The sequence below is a fragment of the Caretta caretta genome, chromosome 1 (assembly GCF_965140235.1).
Source record: "Caretta caretta isolate rCarCar2 chromosome 1, rCarCar1.hap1, whole genome shotgun sequence".
Lineage (NCBI taxonomy): Eukaryota > Metazoa > Chordata > Testudines > Cheloniidae > Caretta > Caretta caretta.
The window spans coordinates 122,820,043-122,837,463 of NC_134206.1; the positions used below are offsets into that span (position 1 = coordinate 122,820,043).

The 17,421-nt window shown below is 39.9% G+C and overlaps 1 protein-coding gene across 3 annotated transcripts in view; it reads left to right on the forward strand.

Annotated features, from left to right (window-relative positions):
- The window catches only part of GABRG3 (gamma-aminobutyric acid type A receptor subunit gamma3), a 569,219-nt gene that overhangs the window by 501,820 nt on the left and 49,978 nt on the right, over positions 1 to 17,421 (forward strand). For all 3 annotated transcript variants that reach the window (XM_048858893.2, XM_048858908.2, XM_048858887.2), the window contains exons 7-8: positions 6,316 to 6,468; positions 15,124 to 15,320. In XM_048858893.2, the coding sequence (XP_048714850.1) occupies positions 6,316 to 6,468; positions 15,124 to 15,320 (350 nt within the window). The remainder of the gene's footprint in view (positions 1 to 6,315; positions 6,469 to 15,123; positions 15,321 to 17,421) is intronic.

Here is a 17,421-nt window from a genome sequence, read left to right on the forward strand (position 1 = left end):
CCATCAAAGAAACTGAAAGGTTATTGGCTACGGAAGAGCAAATAACGTCAAATGTAAATTACCTGTTGCTGACTCAGTAAATAAACAACAGATAGCTTCAGTGAAAATATGTTCCCAAATGTTATACTTCTTAATGTTGTTACACAAAGAAAATAATATCTTTACAATGGCAAACATTTAAATAAGAGACAGTTCAGTTATGAGTTATAATTTAGGGCCAAATCCTGGTCCTACTTGAGTCAAAGACAAATCTTCCATTGGCATCAATGAGACCAGGAGTTGGTCCTTAATATTAATCCCCTTACATTAATCCCTTTTATTTACGCATGTGTCTTTTTTTATTATATTCTTTAAAACAACCCTCAACATTCCTATTATGAAAACTGATGCTTTTGGAATTTGCTTGTCTCCCCCACCCCCATATTATATATGGCTCTGTGTAATAAAAAAAAGACCTATAACTTATGTAATAACAACACAATCACCACTACTGCTAGCCATTTGCAATTAATGGGCTCACTGTATTTCATAAGGAAAAATGCATACTCAATATTACTTAAGACAGCAGCCTCTGGCCTGTGCACAGTACATACACACATACATACATTGTCCATGCCTAGAGCAATTATTAATCTAGATTGTATGTTCCTAAGGGCTGGCATCATCTTTTTGTTGTGTTTGCATAACGCCTGCCACAATGGAATCCTAGTCCAAGATTGAGGCTCTTAAGCTACAACACTATGATAATACAAATGATACTAAAAGCCACCCCTGGAGACACATAGAGACGGTTATTTAACATATCATGCGCACAAGTTACCTGTAATATAATACTTCAGAATTAGGACATTTACATGTTGGAATGTGTGCAAATGTGCCTGTCTGCTCTTGTGTGTGTGCACCTGTGGGAACATGCACACCGTTACTCACACTGGAGAAACCTTGTCATCAGAGCAATGTGTAGCCATCTGAGAAAAAAACCTAAGTAGCAGGGTGACCTCAGTCTTTTTATTTTTTCTAGGCCTTGGGAGCATTCATCCTAGAGTGCTTGAGATCAAAGATTGTTCCATGGCGATGAGCACTAGTAATACACATGGAAAAACATGTTCTGGAAGGGTCAGAATAAAAGATCGCATAAGCTCTAGTACATTTTCTTTGGTTATCAAGATTTTAAGGGAGACAGGGACATTTATTCCCCTACCTTTCATCTTCTCTGCATCTCCAAGAAGCATTTACAATGTCCTATTTTTATCATTATTTTTATTTTAAATAAGAGAACCTCTTTCTAGAGTCACTGCTGCCAGACTGTCTCATCCACAATTGTGCTCAATTTTTGGATATTCCAAAGGTAGGTCTTCCTCTCCCTGATGGAGTAAGAGGGCAGCATCTGGCAAAATCATTTCAGCACATCATAGCAATTGGATAGACAAGTCAACTGCGGAAGTGGCATCAATAACAGGCGAACGATACTTAAAGAAATCCTAACTTGGTTAGTGTCCTGTGAACTGGGCTGGTTGTTTTCAGATCAGAGATCTGCATCGCAATCTGAGGTGCTTCTGACTCGGGGTGCTCCAGACTATGGAAGGTAGAGAGTACCCAGCCCAGTAAGAGTTGTTCAACTTACTAGGACAGCACAGCAGACTTGGTCAGAGATCAATAAAGGAATGACAGGGGAGGGCTTTGGGAGCAAAAGGTGTCAGACAAGGTTGGGTGGAAGGGAAAAAAGAGGAGTGGGGTGGGGGGAGGATGATGTTGGGTTCAGACATGGAAAAGAGATTGAAACTTGGAGGATGGGGGAAATTTACCCATCCGGTATTAAGTAGATTTTGTGAAATATTATAAAAAACAAACATGTTAAATGAGTTACCCCTATGAGCTCTCTTTGAGTCCCACAGGTCTATAGTAATATATTCCTAGCATGCTGCTAGTCATCTTTATATTTTATTCTCACAATCACACTCACTAATGTCACAGGTGAACTCTGACACTCTTTATTATTCTCCATTTCAGGTGGAGAAGAACAAGAGTCTTGTCTTCTTTCACATACTAAAAATACAGTAAACCAGAATATTGTCAAGTTGGTACATGGTAGTTTCATATTACACATCACTAAAATCAGTCTTCATTTAACTTTTAGTAAGACTAATGGGCTCACCATCCATTTTAGCCATAGAGTATAACAGTAGAATTATTGGCGATGAGGGGTAAGATGGTGAAACAAATGTAGTAGAGTGAATTTATGATCTAATTTGAAGATATTAATTACTATGCAATGTACATTAATGTGGTTATACTGTAAAAAGATTTATTTAAAAATACAACTTCCAGTTCTGTGCTACTCAAATATTTCAGCCTTAAGGAAGTTGAGTTTTAATGTGATATAGGAAAACTTTTGGCAGTTCACTCAAGCCTTCCTCAGTCTTTAGCAGAAAATGACATTATGCTGCTGCTTAGCACCATTCATTAAAACCCCAGGTTCTGAATCCATAGAAAATCATTATTTTTCCACCCAGGATCCTATTTTCAAATTATAAACTAAAATTAATAAGGGTATTTTAGGTCACAGACAACAGTCATCCGGGTTTCATGAGAAATGTTGCCTCTCTATTTTGATTACTTTAAAAGATTTGTTGCCTTAAGATACACTTTTTCTTGTTACATAAAACCTGTGGTGGATTATTTTGCCTCCAGGCAATTTTCATTATTTCAATGAACTTGGCTCATTGTTTAGTTAAACTTTTAAGTAAGTTTCCTGAGAAATGATTTAAGTTGTTGATAACTAAAACTATTTTCTTAGTTCCAAACTGGAGATTTCTTTGGTTTCCATGTGGCCTCCATTTTTGCAATTAGATTACTTATGTTTTTTTAAGCCCATTATATCCGTTATTTTTATCTTAAAGCAGGGTTTTCCTCTGAAATCTGCTTTGTAGATCTGTGTTGCATGTTCTGTATTTGTTCCTCATCTGGAAATTGCATTGATGTCAGTGGGATTTCTTCAGAACTAATGTACCATATACAACTATGTCCCACAATGCAGAATGAAGAGAATAATTTTATATTTTGGATTGTTAATGTAAGACTCATACCTCTTCCTTTGACATTTCTGTAATCCTTTAGAATAGAAGCTGTGTGATTTTGATTATTGATGGTTCATGTACTTTAAATAAGTAGCTGTAAAACTGTACTGTGTGCAATGCGGCATGTGCATGCTACTGCTGTACACACTCACAAAAACCGCCACCAAGAAATTTTAGATAACTAGAGACTGATGCAGCTATTCAGCAGGCTGAGTGACAAATTGAGGTCATGCAAAAGGAGATGGTCTGACCAAGGTTAAAGGAAAATCTAAAATGCAATTTAGATGCATACTGCAATCTACAGTAGTTTTTAAAAGCCTTGGGCCAGCACGCAGCTTTTACTTACCACGATAGTGCCAACATGAGGGACATAAGTGCTTCCAGCTTTTTTAATGCAGAGATGATTTCCTCCCCATGCCAGCGGCTTTAATAGTGTCCAAACAGTGCACTGCCTAGCCTTACTTTAGAATCTCAGGGGCTAGATCTCTTCTCACATGAGTTTCACACTTGTGTAACTCCACGGACTTTGGCGAAGCTAAGGTACTCCTGATTCTCACTTGTGTGAGGGGAGATTCAGAGGGGTGATCCTTGGTGCACCACTTGTTAGTCAAATGTTTGTGTAATTAAACAAATGGGGGAGAATGTGTCCTGGACACAAATTTACATACAATGAAGGCTCCAGAGCGTCCCGACTGCAATTGCCTGCATGGCTTGATCGCCATTCCTCACTATGAGAAATGTTGTGTGGTATGAGGAAGATATGAAAGTTGACACACTGCTAATGTTGTGGTAATAAATCTGGTACCTAGATTTGGGTTTTCTTTTACTTTGTCTATAGCATCATATTCTGACATTCTCCAGCCTACAATCTGGACTGTTGAACAGCGGTGTCCCTTGAACTCTCTAGCCTGGGTTGCCTTTTACATGGCTTTGCTGCCAAAGCAGCCATACCTGGCCTGCCCACATACAGCCATTAGCATGTAAAATCACTCTCAGCTATGTTACATGAATGCTCTCCCAGCCATTCATGAATTTCATACTGGGCGACACTCAAATATTCTTTAGGTCTTTAGACACCTTTAAATACCTTTAAACATCTGGCTGCTGTTCTGCAAAATGCTATTACAATACTTACCATCCTTTAGAAGAGATCTATGAATTAAAATGGGTATATGAGAGCTAAGAAAATCATAGAATATCAGGGTTACTATGTTACTATGTAGCAGTATCTGAAATCACTATAGTTTTTTTTCTCTGTATCTAGAAGACATAATTGTACGATCACTCTATGGAATTAATTGGCAAGGGGTAACTACTTAATGACAATTATTGTTGACTATAAGCCCTTTGGGAACAAAGATTTTCTCCCCTGCATGGTTCTGTGCAGCACTAAGAACGCTGACGGCACCCAACCAATAATGATCCATTTTGAAGAGGAACTGCAGCTTTCAATGTACTTTTTTCTGTGTGTGACAGGGATTTTGTGAGCAATTTTGGGGGAGCCCTTAAAAATGGCAGCCGTTTAGATACTTGGAGATTCTTCTAACCCTAAAGTAGAAATACAGTTCTTTCTGCTGGAAAAGCAGGGTGCTGATTACTGTACATATTGTCTGCCAGGTGATTGGAGAAGGGGTCCAAGCAAGTTTATGCCCTGTCTGTCATTGTAACCCACACACCTGCTGGGTGTGGGGTTCTGTCCCATCTAGTGGCACCAAGACGACCTAGAGAGAGAGAGATTAATGAGTCTGCTCTACAGCATTAGCTAGAGCCATATGTCTTGAGGCTCATGCATTTAGTTCCAGAAGTCCCAGGTTCTATACCACCTGCCGACGACCAGGGTCTGTCAGTGTTACATCATGACCTCATCAAACCGCATCTGTAGCAATAATAATCACAAAAGGACTTTTAAAGCTACTTAAAGAATGCAGAAATAAAAGCTGAGGTGCTGTATACTAAACCAGTAAACATAGACATAGGGTTATACTCTTCCCAGTGTCAATTATTGAGAGTTATGCACATGTATCAATAAACTCAGTCGTGTGCTTATATCATATTCTGTTCTCAGTCCTCACAGATCCCCAGTTCAATAACAAATAAGATCACACAATCATTATTGCTTTCACGTAGAACTCCTTAGGGCCTGATAATCACAGAGAATTGTATCTTCTATAGGTTGGGAGCAGAAGAGCTCTCCACAGGCTAGGGTGGTTTACATACATAAATCAGAAAACCCACACTGTTTTATACCTTCTCAAAGACAAGACACATACCTACGCACTGCACTGTAGGCACAGCACTCTGCAAAATACTATGGTATGCTAATTTTTGTTTTTTTAATTCTTGCTTACAGAGCTGTATTTCTGATATAATTTGGACACCACTGAGCTGAGGGGTAGAACATAAAACCCTAGATAGACAGAAAACGAAATTTACAAATGGTGGTGGTATGTACTTTACTGACACAAGGGAACATTTTATGCCAACTATTCAATAATACATTTGGTACTAAAGAATACTGAAATGTTACCAATCACAAAGAACATAGAAAATATTGTTAAGAGGCCTCGAGAGAGGATGCTATACTTTGTCTTGTTACTGTGTGATAGAAAACCTGATTTGAGGCTAATTAAGGCTTTCCCACATTGAGCTTTCAATGTCTGTGAACAAGTTCTCAGTTTATGGGGAAAGTTTGTGTGCTTCATCTTGCATAAGGACCCCTAGCAGCTGGTGTAGAGCAGCATTATGGTTCTAGGGGGAAAAGGTGAAGCCGATCAAATCCAGAATTAGGTGTTTGGAAGGGAAGGTGCATCCATAGGAGGGAAGGCAGAGGGAAGGTGAAATGGCCACTGCAAGTTTGTCGGAAGTTGGTAGCCTAGTGATACTTGCCATGGAATCATTCTGAAGTTCCAGCCTCAGGAAGCAGAGAGGCCTTGGGAAAACCCATTAGTCAAGCTCAGGTGAGAGGAAGAACCTTGTGTCCACTCCCCGCCTCACACCAGCTGTCCAGAAACATTGAAATTTCTATCAAAGGGATAAAACACAGGAAGTTCTGAGTAAGAAAGCTTTAATTTAGCTGCATTGTGCCTGGGCTTTTTTGCACAGATGGTCTCAGAACACAAGGAAATATTTCATACACTGCATATTTGAAACAATACTTGCTCTAAAGATTACCAGTGAGGCGAATGAGTAACGGAAGTTCATCACAATATCCTTTTTGGCTTCTTTCCTGTTGTTGCAGGTGATTACATAGTCATGACTATATACTTCGATTTAAGTAGAAGAATGGGATACTTCACTATTCAAACATACATACCCTGCATCTTAACAGTTGTGTTATCCTGGGTATCATTCTGGATTAAAAAAGATGCCACACCAGCAAGAACAGCACTAGGTAAGGTCTTAATTCTTTCTGTTCTATGTCTGTGTTGAATATTAACAAATATCCTGCTTTACCATTTGAAAATTTCATCTCCTTTCCGATTAGAAAACCAATGTCTCTGGGCACTAGATATATACTGTACATCGTCACAGCCAGCTCCTACAGGCCCAAAAGCCAGTTGTGACAAGGGAATTTGGTATTTGAGTTTTAAAGTGACAATTAAAAATGAATGACTCTGCCACTTGTTTTGCTTGCATAATAGCTCAAAATAAATGATTGCCTCCCTAATCCTTCTGTGGTTTCTCTAGTCGGATTTTTGAATGATCGGCACAGTAGACTGCTTCCTTCCTTCCGTCCTTAAGCTGCTGTTCCTTATGTTATAGTTATAGACAGACAAATGTTGATGGAATAAGAAGAAAATTGTCCAAAATGATGATGCTTGAGTTCCTAGAGCTAGGTACATAAATAAGAGTCCTGTTTTTCAGAGGTGCTGGCAGCTCTCTAGCAGCTCTGAAAATCAGGTCGCTTATATACGTGTCAAAGTGTGGATTTAGGTGCTTAACTTTAGGCTCTGTTAAAAATAATTGGGCAGAATTTTCAAAGTCTAACACAAACACTGCAGGCTGTGCAAGTATCAGGAACGCAGGGGCGGGGTTGTAACAGGAGATTAACTACGTACACATTAAAACAAAAGGAAAGACACTTGGGGCTCCATTGTGGCTGGTATGCCAGAGCCCTGGTCAGTGTGCCCATCCCAGGAATAGCACATGGGAGATTTTGCCTCAAGGAAGCATAATCTTTCCAAGAGCTGCTCTGCACCCAATGGGGCACTCACTTTGCACAACTCTTATGCTGACACAAATAGCCTCTCCCTTTAGAGAAAATACCAGAGGTGGGGGATGGCAGATGGAGGAGGATCAGGGCTGTGGTCTCATTACCCCCTTTTGGCTGAGTAGTTCCCTAGGAATGAACAGGGACTTCTGTTGCGGGGGCGGGAGGACTCCTATAACAGGGGGAGGCCTTTTTCACAAAGCTTTCTGACCCTCCTAGCAGCTATGCATGGGTTATCACCATCTGCTCCTTTTCTATACAGGAAAAATTATTTTAAAATGACTTCTTGAACTGAAAATGATCATGAGTCCTTATCTAAACCTGTTTCTGCAAGCTATCTTACTAAGATCACACTGGGGAGCTAGACTCTTTGAGGAATTCCTCATACCCTCCAGTTTGTTCTCTCCCAAAGTCACAACAGGAAGCCATTTAGTTCAAGACTGCAACATTTATTGGCTGTTCAGAATGCCTCAGTCCAGCATTATCATTTCTTCCAGCACATGAGTGAACCAGGGCAGCCACCTATCTCCTGAGCGATGTAGCTTCCAGCTCAGAACACAGGGCTCTGTAGGCATAAAGATGAAAATTTCAAATGTGCTTAAGGGATTTAGAAGCTTAAATCTCACCAGAAGGTATTGGGCTACTAAATCCCTTAAGCATGTTTGAAAATTTTAGCAAAGTCCATAACTCAGTGAGGCATGGGATGTATGCCTATGTTGCTGTGCGGCCATTTATTAAGGTTTGTCAGCACCTGGCTTGAACCATTCTGCATCACATAAATAAGCAAAACTGACATCTTAAAATGATGGTCCAGCTCATCACGATGAATGACAGCAGAAATATGTTACTAAAAATATGTTTTAAGTATAGGCTTTCCACTAGCTACCACTTTGTTTCAGCAATGAATCCAAATGTCAGCTGTTCCTGCTGTAAGTACACAGCCCATCTTGCTACAGGGCTAAATGAGCCTTTATTCTTAGTGAATGACAGGGAACATCTCTTCAGCTCATAGATGGTTCATTATGATGGAGATATGCAACAGGAGCAGTAACAGGAAGAGAGTTGGGAGAACTTGCAATAAGACTGCTGAGAGCATACATTAGTTAATTAAAAACAAATAACGCAACACTAAAAAATCACTTCCCATGAGCTCAACACAAAATCATAAATGTCCCAACTCCACTCCAGAAATTCACAAACCTTAGCAAACCTTTTGACAAATGTGCTCTGATTTTCTTGCGTGTAACGCTCCGAATCCTGCTGAGTGTTGCATTGGTAAGCTTTGAATTGAACAGCTATATACTATAAATGTCCTTCAGAATTCCAGATATGCATCATTTGAACTCCATTTTCCTGAAACAAAAGACTAGAGGCCTGATTCTTATTTACAGTATTGTGCCTCTACATTGTTACTCTAGCAGTAGAAAGGGGCTTTAAAATCTACACCCATTTTAAGACGATTTTCAACTGCCAGTGGGGTATAAGGATGCCTTAGTGTAAATGAGAATCAGGCCTTAGAGTACTAATGCAATTCTCTTAAATTAGTGTATTAATAGAGACAAGGAAAGATTAACCACAGTGTGTCAATAAACGTGTGAGACAATATTGTGTACTGAAGAATCACAAATCACCCATCTGGATAATGTTTCACAATGCCTGATTTTCATTAAAAACAACAAACCAGGAGAAAAAAAGCATCAAGTGCTTTCTCTTACTAGAAACAGCTTGCTTTGTGCTATCTCTCAGAAAGGTTCCTGTACTTATACTGCACAGGTCCATTTCCAAACTAATTAGACAAGAGTGAAGGTTAGAATTTTAGTCACACCAATGTATTGTCTTTGAATTTTCCTGAAAACCACTATCCAATAGGAACAAGACATTCTGATAGCAATGGGTGGGTATCAAATTAGAAACTAAGCTAAAGTTTTCCAAGCAGTCTAGATGTATTAGGTGCCCAACTCCTTTTGGTTAGATAGACTCCAGAGAAATCCATTTAGATACACTCTGAGAAATAATTAAACCTTTAGTTACTGGTCTAAAAATATAAAGGTTTCAGAGTAGCAGCCGTTAGTCTATATTTGTGTTAGTCTATATTCGCAAAAAGAAAAGGAGTACTTGTGGCATCTTAGAGACTAACAATTTTATTTGAGCATAAGCTTTCGTGAGCTACAGCTCACTTCATCGGATGCATTCAGTGAATGCATTCAGCTGTAGCTCACAAAAGCTTATGCTCAAATAAATTTGTTAGTCTCTAAGGTGCCACAAGTACTCCTTTTCTTTTTTTAAAAATATAAACTACATAAAGCGACTAGAAAGTAGTGCATAGGTGGGACATATGTCTTTGTGCACCATCAGAGCCCAAATGTCTCCCAATGGTCAGTTTACTGTAAATCTTCAGAATAGCCACATTAGTGCTCTTTATTTGCTTTAGTGCACTTACATAATTTGAACAAGAAATCTGTCTGAATTGAAAAGTAGCATACATTGTACCCGCTTCTAAAAATAGTTGTGTGCATTTGTGTGTAACACAGCTAACGGCTACTCACTGAAATAATCCTGGGTTTTCTAGATCATTAGTGCTAATCAGTCAAAATGATTTATAGACTCGGGGAAGGGGGCAAATTTGCCCCCAGTGTAACTTCATTGACTTAAATGGCATTACATCAGGGAAAAAATTTCACTCCCTGAAATTAATGAGTAATGTGCTGAGCTATTGGCAACTGCTCTGGGTTGTATGAAATAAAGGCTTTACCCCCCTTCTGCACAGTTATCAGTAATAAGCTACTTATATACTAAAATAATGAAATAGGGGATATTTGGTTCTGAGAGGACAATAGAACTGTAGTAATAATCCCTATTATGGCACATACACAAACACTAGCACCTGAATATGAAGATCTCTAAGTGTTGGGGTTTCTTTTTAGAAAGATGGGTATCATTTTCCCTGCTTTACAAACCAACGGATGAGGAACAGAGAGATGAAGTTACCCTCACATCACACTGAGTCAGTGTCAGAGATGGGCAGAGAATGCACGAGTCCTGACTTCCAGTTATGTGTTCTAACCACTAGACTATGCTCCCTCCTTGTGTAAATGCCTCCCTTTACAGAGCTGGAACTGCTTTCTAGTATTTCTACTTCTCATTAACTATGAAAATTACCTTCTTCCAAAGCTACCAATCTAGATATGTTGGCAGGCGTTTGAAGAGAAGAAAAATTATACTGGGTAAACTATGGGGGTGTTTTTCTTGAAATTCAGAGGGTTTAATTTAACTGAAGCTTTCAGCAAACTGCCTTCTTTTTATATATATAAAAGATTTATATATATATATGGTGTGTTAGCACATACCATTATCTGATACCATTATGATTGTTACCATATAGCATCTGAAATTGCAAGTGTCAAAAAGACAGCAGTCGTCAAGCCCGACGATGGCACTTAATAAAAACTCACATCATTTTCCTTTCAATTCCATCCTTCAGTCACTTACATTTTGAAAATGAATTTAGTGCTCATGAAAGGTGCTGAGATTGGAAGACGGAGAAAATGAAATCCGTATCTACAAACTAGCTACAGCTTGGGCATCAGTAGTATGTCCTCAACGTGCCATTACTCCTGCCTGGCGGAAGGTACCCTTAGATGTAAGAGGGTAATTGAGCCTCTCTAACCATGTAATCCAGGTGTCCTCTAAGACTGCCAGATTCAGACCACTAATTTTCTTTGCATAGTGAAGTCCTGTAAGCAGCTATTGGATGGTAAAATATTAATGTAAGTATTGATCATGATTCAGTCATACCAATGACCTAAAGGTAAAACATTTTTCACCCAGTGTGAATCCCCTGAGCTATCTTAGTTTGCTGGAAAGTTTTATTTCATTTATAAAATAATAAATTTAGTATTGATGTCATTGACAGCAAATACATTTTAACACATACACTTCTCTGAGGGCGTTAATGCCAGCTGTGACATGAAGCTGTTGAAATGAGATCAGGATGACTCTGACAGTAAATTCAGATCTTTGGTAGGTTTTAAAAGTCTGCTGAAATATGACAGACAGTTTTGGAGCATTGCAAATTTTAGAACAGGGTGGAAGGAAGGATAAGAGATCTATCATAGGGCCTCCTGGACATCATCCCCCAAAATGATCTCACACAGAACAGCAGTGAGGCCAGGGTAAAGAATCTAGATACTATTTTGGGGAAAAAATAGGTGTTGGTTCTAACTGATGTATATGGCATCTAGATATACACTGTTGATGTATAGTGTTTTATGCCTTTTTTTTCCATTCCTGCTCCCTATGTGATACTATAAAACAGATTTTCATGTTTAAAAACAGCGTTTCTATTGCTTATACACAATTAAAGACTGGACTAAATTTGTATTACTTCAAAAATAGCTCTCAGTGCTTGTTTATTGTATTTGTTCTCAGGGTAGCCATTCCCGCCATTCACATCACTCTGGTTACGCTCTATCTTTAGTGTGATAGCTCAATCAGAGCTCACTCAGGTATGTCTCCGAAAGCTGGAATTTACACCTGCCAGCTCCAGTGCAGACATACCCTAAGCAATGGCATCTTATTTGCATAAAGTCTGACTATTTGAACTCTGTGAAGGTGGAGATGAAATCCAGCCCCAAGCCAGGGGTGAAAAGATGCTACACACTTTCCCCTGTGGCTGCCCTTTCAAGTGCCACTGCGTCTGCAACTCTGACCCAGCTCCTGCCTATTCCTACTGTGGTCTTCTGTCTAACTAGGTTCTGATCCTAGCACCCATCAGTATGGTATCCAAGTGTCATACTGCATGGAGTTGCAATATCTATCTTTGGGGTCCATAGTTTTAAATGAATGGTTTATGTATGATTGTGTTCGACTCCATGGGGGAGGGGTACCATGACTCCTCCAGAAACTAAAAGCAGTGGGCGGTAATTAAGGCAAATCAGCCAGCTTATAAACCTCCCTCCCAGAGAAGTCCCCCTTCCGGGGGGGAGGGTGGGCGTGGGCTCACATATACTGGTTCAAACTGGATTCTCCAGAGAACAACAGTCAAAGGAAGGACTTTTGGATAAATATCCTGAGTTTAAACTGACTCGGGGACTTCTTTCTTATCCAGCAAATGGACAGGAACCCCTGTCCAAGGGTGGGGGGGGCATTCCTTGCAGAAGGGGTGGAAGGACTTGGCCTACTCGGGTCCCATAAGACCGATGGGTGCCCTCTGGTAAGCTTTCATCATGCATATAGAAAAGTTTATTGTTTTTATATGTTTTCTCTGTAATGCTTTTACCTTAAGAATAAATGTGCTCTCTTAGAAGAAGTTGTGGTAACTTGTATCTGCTGGCAATACACTAGTCATAGCCCGTGGAGAGAAAGCAAAGGCAGACTTGCTTGCTAGGGATATTGCAGTGTAGTTCAGGGAGCAGTGCAGCCTTAAAACATGGTGTCAGGAGGGAGTGAGAAACAAGTCTCTGCCATGGAGAGGTAATGTCTGGGAGCCCTTGAGGGACCATGGACAGGGAATACAGGTGCAGTTATCCTGAAACTATGACAAAGTACCCTCCAAGACTAAGAACAAAAATCTCTGTCTTCTTTTTCAGGAAGTGTAGTTTAGGGGTTTGGTTTTTTAATATAAAATAAAAGATTGAGTGAGCCGTGGGAGTGTAGAAGTGTTGTTGCCAGAACACTCAGTCAAAGAGATGCATTTTGCATGGAGGCTGTGATTGTGGCCAGGTTCTTAGTTACTTTCCGTTCATTTAGATGAGGAGTTCCAATGTCTGGGCGAAGCTCCCATGGTCCCAAATTGTCCCTTTTGTCTGTAATTTCATTGTGCCTGTAGAACATACTGATTGCTGGAGGCCATAGTGAGAGAGAGAGAGTCTCCCTGTTAGCAAAGAACAACTCTGTGAATCAAGACAGAGACTATGAACTGGCTGTGGGTTCATGGGGGAATCAGTGCAAAGCTCTGCTATGATGTGTTGCCTAGCAGGGATGTGGTTGTGTTCTGAAGGAGATATTGGACTTCCTACCTTGATACAGAGAATCATAGTAGTTGAGCATGGAGTTACGGGTGCATGGATTACTGGGGCCACATCTGTCTCTGATAGGTTCAGGCATGACATTGTAGAAGTGGAAGTTTTTTGCCTCCATTATTATTTGGGTATCTAGGTATCTCCAAGGTCTGAGAGCCACTGAGTTCAGTGGCTCTTATGGAAGAGAAAAATTACTCAGAGCACTCCCTTCTTTCCATCAGCATCACCTCAGGCTTGTCTGGTTCAGCTTCAGCAAACTGCTCTTTATCCTGATGCTGATGTCAGAGGCACATTTTAGACCCCTGACAGATAGCATTATTTACCCTTTGACATAAAGGAGATGTAGAGCTGCATGGTGTAAACATTCTGCTAGCACTTCAGCTTCTAGCTCTCCCCGTGGTTTTATAGCTCTTAAATATGATATGGGAGAGGACTGGATCCTTGTGAATCACTTTAGTCCATAACAAACACTACAAATCAAGTGCCAACAGTTTTTTATGAAGAAAAGAGTAAAGTTAGGTAAACGTAATCCATAGACATTGCTATATCGGTATCAAAAAGAGTGCTATATGTGGGCAGTAATTTTACTGTGAAGCATAGGTTTTGTCACCCCACTGATATTTCAAACGCTGCATGCTGCTGCAAAACATTCTTCTTCTTTTTGTTGTTAACATTGTTTATATCTATACTGTTTTAAATTATGTCTTTTGGAGTGTATTTCAAAGGGTGCTTTACATTCTTCCAAGCCATCCCGGAGTTCTTATTTTTAATTTTTCTGTAAAAGCCTTGTGATTCCCCCAAAAAAGTATTGTCAATACTAGTCCAAAAATGGAAACATTGTCTTTATTTCTCAGGCAGAGCGACTTCCAGATTTGAACAATGCACACAAACAGCTTTCACTTCCAGTACAAACCAGATTGTGTGGTTTCAGCATATTTTACATCAAGATAATTCATATTAGATTAAATATTAGTCTGTCCATCCAAGATACCATATTTGAAAGAATGGATTCTGAACTAAACTGGCCACTTTCTTCAAATTACAGTAGCAGTTCATATAAGCCACAATTTTCATCCGGGCTACATACATGGGGTCAGAGAGAGAATTTTAATGTGTAAGGCCTCAATCCTGTAAATTGATAACATCTGGACAGACTGCTGCTGCTGTTGATTGATATTGACCTCAGCTAGTGAGGCTGTGCATGGAAGCAACAGTTGGCCAGCAAGCTGCCAATTGCAGGACTAGGGCCTAAATCCTTATTGACAATTACAGCTGGTCAAAAAAAAATAATAAAAAAATCAAAATTTCCTTTGACAAACAAGGGCTTTTTGACTTTGTGTGCGAAATTTTGTTTTCATCAACATTTTTCAGTTTTTAATTGAAAAACCCAAACCCTAATTTTTCCAGGTTTAGGTATTTCCCCACTTTTCTGTCTCCTTTCACCCCGCACCTGCCACTGAAACAGGAGAAAGAAAAGGGGAATAGGGAGGGAAAGGCACTGAATAGGGAGGGGCACTGAAAAAAGAAAAATGTAGGAATTTCAGGAGAGGGGTATTAAAAATACCAAAGGCAAATGTTTCATTGGGTTTGAAATATTTTGTGCAAAATATTTACCTGCTCTACTGAGGATTTAATTTTTCACTCAATGTTTTATGTTAACCACTATTCAGTGATCCATTTATATCATATTGGGATGATCAGTTTCCTGTAACTGCTTGGTTGGATGTTAGTCCCCTATCTTGTGTATGTTTCCAAAGTTTCTGCTTTGCTATTAAGAAATGATATGTATACATTTAAATGCAATTTCTGTGTGCAGGTATTACCACTGTATTGACCATGACAACATTGAGTACCATTGCAAGAAAGTCTTTACCCCGTGTCTCCTACGTCACTGCCATGGATCTGTTTGTGACTGTATGCTTTTTATTTGTCTTTGCTGCTCTGATGGAGTATGCAACCCTCAACTACTACTCAAGCTGCAGGAAGCCAAACTGTACCAAGAAGAAAAAGTCGGTAAGATGTGGTCACCTAAGATTACTAATGAAGGGCACAGAGCATAATACAGAGAGGGAATCTTTCACACAGCCAGTCATGGCAATGGTCCATCCATATGCTTTTGCAAAGTAACACCCCACTCCCCCTTGCCCAGACCCTCCCTAATTCTTGATCAATTCCAGCAAGCAGGTGGGAAAGTAGTTCCTGTAGGCATCAAGCATGCTGCTGCCAAATGCAATACCTTCCACAACTGCAGTCCTTCTTTCTATTCCTTTCCCTGCCTTTCAGCTGTGCAGCTGAGTGGAAAGGAAAGTGGATCCCCCACTGAAAAAAAATCTAGAGATACTTAAGTAGCATAGATTCTTTGCCCAGCCCCAGTTGCAAGGATTTTTGAATAAGGCCTTAAGGAGTGAAAGTGGGGGAAGAGGGAGACAGGCCCCTGAGCTGAGGGAATGAGGAACTGAGAGGGTGCAGCAGAGGTGTATACAACAGAATGTGAGGGGTGAATGGGGGGGGGTTGGGGCACATCACAGGAAGAGCAGAGAATGATGAGTTGCAGTAAGGATGAAGGGTGGGTGAGTTTATATGTATGGGAGTGCAGAAAGTGAAGAGTGGGGCTTCAGAAAATGAATAGGAAGTGTGTATGAATGTACAGAGGGTGGAGAGAGTGAAAGGTGGATGTGTACCTGGTTGGGGGTGTGACAGAGAGAGTAAGTGGTGGGTGTGACGAGTGTGAGCATCAGTGCTGCATGGAGATGGTGCTGAAGTTAACATGAGTGGAGGCAGAAGTGATATCCTGTGTATGAATTGCCAAATCTATTAACAAACAAATTTATCATGCACTTTTCATTGCATCACCTGCCCCTCAAAAGAAATTATCTCCCCAGGATTTATTTAACCCCAACCTGCCACCGAAATGATTCCTTCTTCCTCTTCTCTCTCCCCAGTCTGAAATTCCCACCAAGAAATTATACCCGTACATGGCCCAGGTCAGACAAAGTTCAGTCCTGCATCTTTAATAGCTTTTCCATATACATAAACACACCAGCTATTAAGTCTGTTATCTGATGGCTCTTCATCTCTAGAAACATGAGTTTTATACTACTCAGAAGCGTTGATTCCCAGGTCTCTACCACTCCAGTGGGAACCAACACTTGTTCCTAGCTCTATAAGCAAATGAGATAGTAAACTTTAAAATGGTCATTTTTAAGTTCAGAAAACAGCTTTAGGTCATTTTTAGAGTGTTTGTTTCCCTCTGAGCCCAGTACAATTGGACTCATGGCAGCAAAGGCACCTGCCAGAGGGACATACAAGTAGTCCCCTCCAAAAACTCTAAAATAAACTGTTCTTAAATATTTTCCCAGGAGAATGTTGTTGTTCACTTTATGAGACATTACAGTGGAGTGAAGTGCAAATTCAGAAAGCAAGAGATCAAAGATAGAACTAGTGACGAGGAAACTGAGGGAGTAGAAGTAGCTCACTCACTCAAAACATTTAATGGAAAAAAGGAGTCAGAGAGGTTGACGGAAGTTTTGTTTTTTCAGGCTGGAGGAAGGAAACATGTTCATTTGAAATCAAAGAGGTGAAACATGAGAGAAGAGAGGGTGAGAAGAAGGGGATTAAAGAGAGGTCAAGGGAAAAGAGGAAGAAGGAAGGAGAAGACAGGATTCAGGAAATAAGTCATGAAGTGGAAAGACAGTAAAATAAAGGACTAATAGGGGAAAGATGAGTACAAGCTAGAATAATAGATAGCCAAGAGCCAATTCAGTGAAAATTCCATTAAACTTCTAAAATAGTCCTTATACATGTATGTTGTATATGAAAGGCAACATGAGAAGGGTGCTACTGAAAGTAATTCTACAGCATGCTAGAAGTGAGCTGCCTTTGAGAAAATGGAAAAGATAATAGTGTGGAAAGGCTGAATGCAGAAAATATGGCAGTTATTAGAAGGACACGTTTAAGGGGTATATGTCAAGATGAGGAAATAATGCTAACACTAGGGAGGTGTCTTGACTGAAAATCTGGCAGTTTGCTAAGTGACATGAGAATGAAGGCTGGCTTTGCTATTATTTACTAAATAAATGAAGTCAAAGGGTGAAGAAGAATTCTGGGTGGATTA